The 6,000-nt window shown below is 37.0% G+C and overlaps 1 protein-coding gene across 1 annotated transcript in view; it reads right to left on the bottom strand.

Moving 5' to 3' along the window:
• Window positions 1–312: 312 nt before the first annotated feature.
• The window catches only part of LOC134268138 (receptor-type guanylate cyclase gcy-6-like), a gene marked incomplete at its 3' end in the record, with an annotated part of 30,939 nt that continues 25,251 nt past the window's right edge, over window positions 313–6,000 (bottom strand). Inside the window, exons 9-13 of the mRNA XM_062750337.1 lie at window positions 4,754–4,889; window positions 4,463–4,584; window positions 1,465–1,540; window positions 740–821; window positions 313–409 (exon numbers count right to left, since the gene is read on the bottom strand). Coding sequence (XP_062606321.1) covers window positions 313–409; window positions 740–821; window positions 1,465–1,540; window positions 4,463–4,584; window positions 4,754–4,889 — 513 coding nt within the window. The remainder of the gene's footprint in view (window positions 410–739; window positions 822–1,464; window positions 1,541–4,462; window positions 4,585–4,753; window positions 4,890–6,000) is intronic.

Raw genomic sequence — 6,000 nt, 5'->3', positions numbered from 1 at the left:
GGAAGCCACGTTCATTATGGTCATATTCAAATAGAGAATAGCAAAGTGTACAAATTCATTTGTCCATTTTAATCGCAATCTGAATGATGGTAATTTCTTCTAATAGCTGTTATAGCATGGGATGTGAAATTGAAATTGTTTTACATTGTCTAATCAAGAAGAAAAGTCAAACACAGATTTAGCTTCCCATATTTTGAATAATGATTTTCGCTTCGTGATATTTTGAAAGAAAAAAGTAAAAATAAAGAAATTCAGAGTACTAGATCTGAAGCAATATAATTAATAACAACAAATTTACAACAAATTTTGTACCTGACTTCCAATTCCACGTTTGTTCCTTTTACTACTGATATCTTTAAAATTAATTTTCCAAGTCATCTGGAAAATCTTCATGTCGTATTTCTTCTTTCTGAATATTTACAGACACGTTGTCAGGGTTTCATCCAACAAAACATAGTAAGGTCATTCTAACAAAGTATAATCAGAGGGGGAGGGGGTCTTGGGGGTCAAATTTAGAAAAGCTCAATTTACATTTGTTAAACGTTTAAGATTTGTCTAGTAAAATAGGGTTCCTTCTTTTAATCGACAATTCAATTCATTTATTCAAGTGCAGGTGAAAATGTATTGTTTATTATCCTAGTAAATGTGTTCTTTTCATTTGATACCAATAAAACATTTTTTATCAAAATGTAAAGAGCATTAAATATGCCATACTTTAACATTCAAGTTAATTACAAACCTGATATACAATACTGTAATGCTGACAGCGATGAGTAGGATGACGAACGCTACGAGGGTGATGATAATGTTTGTGGTCTGATCTAAATCAATATCAGTTCTTTTGGTTACATATTTTACATTTAATATCATTTCAAATCGTCTAATTACAAATCTAAAGTATGTTTATCGAAATAATATAATTAGAACATTTATAAAATGTCGAAATTTGTGGAGGAAATCAAGATAAGGTAAAATGATTTTTGTCACATGCATATAATTAAATTGTGAAGTGTGACGATAGCAGAGAGTGATAAATCTTATAACTCCAGAAAAGTAAACGAATAATAACTGGACAGATACAGGAAACATGCAAACATCGGGTTAGAATCAGGCGCCTGCCTAGAAGGGAAGATACTCGACTCATGATTAATTCTGTGTTTTTGCCTCGTTTGAAAATTATAATATCTTTTCTTCAAGTTAATTGATGTATTTCGAGTTGACATGTGAATGAATGCTCATATAATTATTTGATTGTTAAATTTGCAGAGAAAACTCTTTTCTCAGGAAAAAACTAAAACATGCATGCATCATATATCTAATTCAATAGCAGCAATTGCATTGCAACGTATGAAAAATACCGACAAGTTTTTTATTCATTTTATAAGGCTGTGTCTGTCTAGATAATAGCAGTTTTAAATATAATACCTTTGACCACAGGGGGGCAGAACTCATTGGAGAAACCACATGGTGGCGTACTTGGTGGTGCCTCTCCATCTTTGGTCAACCACAGAGTAGATTTATCTTGCCAAATACTTACAATCTAAAATGTAAAGTAGAATGAGATGCATGAATATCAAAACCAAACGTCTGGGGTCTTTTTAAATCGGGCTCAGAAATTCCCCTTTGCATGTTATTTACATAAATATTTTTGTAGTCATATGAAGCACAATTTGACAATTATGTAATAGATGAACGAAAAGAAACACTTGCTGTGACCTTCAATTCGAAAACATATTGTCAATGAAGTATCAGTCACATCATCCAGCGATGGAGTATCCGATGAGAAACCGATGCTTTTTTGATAAAAATGGCGTGGTTGCTAGTCGGACACTTATAGTAATTGGACGGTGAATGAGCCCTATTGGCGAATCGGTGGGGGTCATCGGTAGAAAATAAGTTGTAGTTAAAAATGAGTGATGTCTCCACCGATGCCTCACATCGCTCCTCACTGGCAACCCATCATTAACTCATCTTTCAAGGATTGGCCGATGTATGGAGATTGGCCGATGTATAGCCGAGCATCGTCAAGTATCTGTTGAATCTGAGGGCATCTGGGGGTTGAGTGGTGGGCAACAGACATCGATCGATCATCAGTCGATGTTCGACCAAATATTGACTCATAGTCGACCGACGTACAAACGATGTTCACCAATGTATGAGCGATGTAATATACATCGGCCGATTACCCTGGAACATCGTCTTATGATTAGCAATGCATCTCTGGGCCTTTGTAAGTTCGGCCGACAAACACGTCATTTTTATCACAAAACGCATTGGTTGCCCATCGTATACCCCATCGCTGGATAATGTGACTGATACTTAAGGACAACTAGGCCGATGTGGACCGATGTTGGGGCATCGCTCACACCAGGGATTACCACTGATTACCACCCGTCTATGGCCACCGGCCGGGAAATGTGACTAAACCCTCAGTCACATTTCCGAAAAGACCAACGGCCGACGGGTTTTGAAGCAAAAAGGGGATTCTTCGGGTGACAGTCGTCAGTTCATCGGCCGTTGTCTTGGCCGATTTTGTGCCCATCGGTCCAAGTTATAATTTTTTATGCATCGGTGGCCGATTCCTTCAATTGAATTCATCCATCGACCAACCTTCGATCATCGTCCGACCATCGGCGGTCAGTTTATAAAGTCAGTCGCCAATCGTTGGACAATAAGGGTGTTTAAAATTTCGGCCGACGCTTAAAATCAAACTGTAGCCCAGAACTCGATGATCGGATGACGATTGGCCGACTTGTGAATATTTAACCTAGTACGGATACATAAAAAAAAAATTTTTGATGCATGGATTGATATAAATTTTTTGAACGGAAATAACATGAATAATTAATCCGTAAGATATAAATTAATCTTAAGTATTCTTTGCTGCTTAGATATGCACCATTTGTCATTTTATGCAATTCCATACAAAATTTTGCACACATTTTCAACATTGAGTCAAATTTTATAAGATTCTGCCACTTTGCCTTGCAAACATTACTCACGTCACCTATCTAAATGTAGATATATGAAAAAATATTGCTGAATTCTAAAGAAGAAAGATTTTTTGTATTATTTTCTCAGTATCCAAGTCATTGGTGTCCCTAGGAATTATTGTGACTGCTCCGTGTCGCCCGATACTGTATCGGCCGATCATGTTCTTTCAGCAGCCAAGACCACAAAAATTTAGTCGCCCGACCATCGGCTTAAATGTGACCTAGGCATAAGGCATTAAAAATACTTATTTCCATTCTTATGTCGACATGATACATCCCGGTGAATTTCAGGTAAAATATTTTACACAGTCTTACACATCCGTTTCATATTTGAATATTTTGCTAGAAAAAGACGTCAATGGATATCTTAGAACATGGCTTAATAATAAACGTGATGATTTTAACGTTTTAATCGTCAACTTCTCTAATTCCTTAGTCACATTTCCCGGCCGATGGCCGTAGACCGGTGGTAATTGGTGCGAATTCGTGGTGTGAGCGATGCCCCAACTCGGTTTACTTCCGTCTAGTAGTCCTTAAAGTATCAGTCACATCAGTAGCGATAGGGTATACGATGGGCAACCAATGCGTTATTTTTATAAAAATGGCGTGCTTGCCGGCCGGATTTACAAAGGCCCAGCGATGCACTGCTAATCATAAAACGATGTTACAGGCTAATCGGCCGTTGTATATTACATCGCTCATACATTGGTGAAAACTGCTCGTACGTACGTCGGTCTACTATGGGCCAATATTTGGCCGAACAACGACCGATGTCTGTTGCCCATCACTCAATCCCCCGATGACCTCAGATTCAACAAACACTTGACGATGCTCGGCCATACATCGGCCAATCCTTGAAAGATGTGTTAATGATGGGTTGCCGATTAGGAGCAATGTGGGGCATCGGTGGAGACATCTCTGATTTTTAACGACATCTTATTTTCTACCAACGATCCCCACCGATTCGCCGAATGGCCTCAGTCACCATCCGATTAATATAGGTGTCCGGCCGGCAACCACGCCATTTTTATCAAAAGACGCATCGGATTCTCATCGTAAACCACATCGTTGGATAATGTGACTGGTACTTTACTAATGCAGTAATTTACCTTTGTTACTTGTATACGTATTTTTGTATATCTCTCAAATGATTTGATACGCAAAGCGATGTTCTACATATAAAGAACATCTCGTCCCTACAAATAAATCTACCTTGAAGCCAGTCTACGAATAAAATACCTCGGGGTCCGTCTCTACAAATAAACTACTAGTAACCTCGGAGCCAGTCTACTAATAAACCTACCTCGGAGGCAGTCTACTAATAATCCTACCTCAGAGCCAATCTAATAATAAACCTACCTCAGAGCCAGTCTAATAATAAGCTACCTCGGAGCCAGTCTACAAATAAATCACCTCGGAGGCAGTCTCTACAAATAGACTTACCTTGGAGCCTCTACTAATAGACATACCTCGGAGCCTGTTTCAACAATTGCAAATATCCTAGCCTCGTCGCTTTCGTTCTTCATATCCTCCACCCAGAACACAGGCTGTTTATCTCCATTACCGTCAAAATATATTTTACCACTAGTGCCTTGTCAAAAACAAAATGTGATTTCCATATAAAGATTTGAAACGAAAATGTTTTCTCGTCAATAGTTTAAAAAAATTTTAAGACTATTTTTTGATAAAGATTAGGTCTCGTATGATAAAATACAAGGACTAGAATCCGATCATCCATGAACGACTACCTGTATATTTACCATTATAAGTTACATTATTTGTGAACTGGAAAAACTTGGTTCCGTCCTTGTGGTCCAAATTGTTCTTGTAACAATGCTCCCACCAAAGTACAGCTAAATACATAGAGTCATGTAACGTTGAAGAAGATTGGGAAGGCTGCATAAAAAAAAATTTAAAAATAAAAGAGCTCTAAACAAAAATCATCGACAGAAATTAATGTAATTAAATATAAGAATATAATTCTACACTAAACCGAACTTCTAAGTGTTCACCTAACATTTTTACGTTTTAAAGAATAAATGCATACAATAAATGATTTCTTTCATTCATGGTTAATGATGCATATTTCAGTTCGATGTTGCGTAAATTTCATGTAAGTATCTCCTCAGAATTTTAAGCAATATGTCAAGGAAATGATGTACTTCAATGAAAATTCACACAAAATAATCTCTACGGAGTTACACCACCACTAGCTTTGATTACTGCAAGACATCCTTTACTTTTGGATACCATCTATCACTGAATAGGAGATTGACCGATCTGCTGCCACAGCTATTGCATAGATCTTTCCAAACCGTTGATATTATGTGGAGGGGGGGGGGGGGGGCTTTGACATTCCTTATGAAAATCCCAAATGTCCCAAATTGACAGTACATAAGGTCACAGAGGCCTTTTGGTCAATATTCTTAGACGTTTAGCACGTAAGTACACCGCTATTAGAATGATACAGACTGCTTGAGCTGATATTAGACTGCCACAAACGCCAATTTCTTATCATTTTCATACGATTGAAACTGTTCTTTTCATGTTTTTGAGATTGTTTCAGGACAATCTAACACTCTTTTTACCTGGTGTGACGCAAAACCTTGGCCACCAAGGTCACTTCCGGTTTGATTAAATTTTGTCCAAAGCTTTCAAGTTGTGATAAATTGTCGATGAAAATGACGCACAGCCTATAGAAAAATGTGTTTGAAAAGATTTTGATACTGGTTGTTAATTTTTAAAAGTAATATCAACGAAAATTAAAATAAAAGTGAGTAAAAGGTGGTGCAAGATTCCAATGGCTCTCCCTTCTTTCTGAATGATCATTTTTCTAATGCTTTGTGGTTTTTTTTTAACTTTTAATAATGATCACAAAATAATGCTTATTACACAAAACACGTGCCGCAAAGTATAGATTAATTGTTTATAAGCTTCGTAACGGAATATTGGTTTTCACGGTGATATTTGATTTTATTTCAACAATTTTTGAGAAGACTCATATGTT

This window comes from Saccostrea cucullata, unplaced genomic scaffold (assembly GCF_032062105.1).
Source record: "Saccostrea cucullata isolate Sc308-1 unplaced genomic scaffold, CSIRO_AGI_Scuc_v1 ctg314, whole genome shotgun sequence".
Classification (NCBI taxonomy): Eukaryota; Metazoa; Mollusca; class Bivalvia; order Ostreida; family Ostreidae; genus Saccostrea; species Saccostrea cuccullata.
The sequence above is the reverse complement of the archived record's forward strand: the minus strand, read 5'-3'. Positions and strand labels throughout refer to the sequence as shown.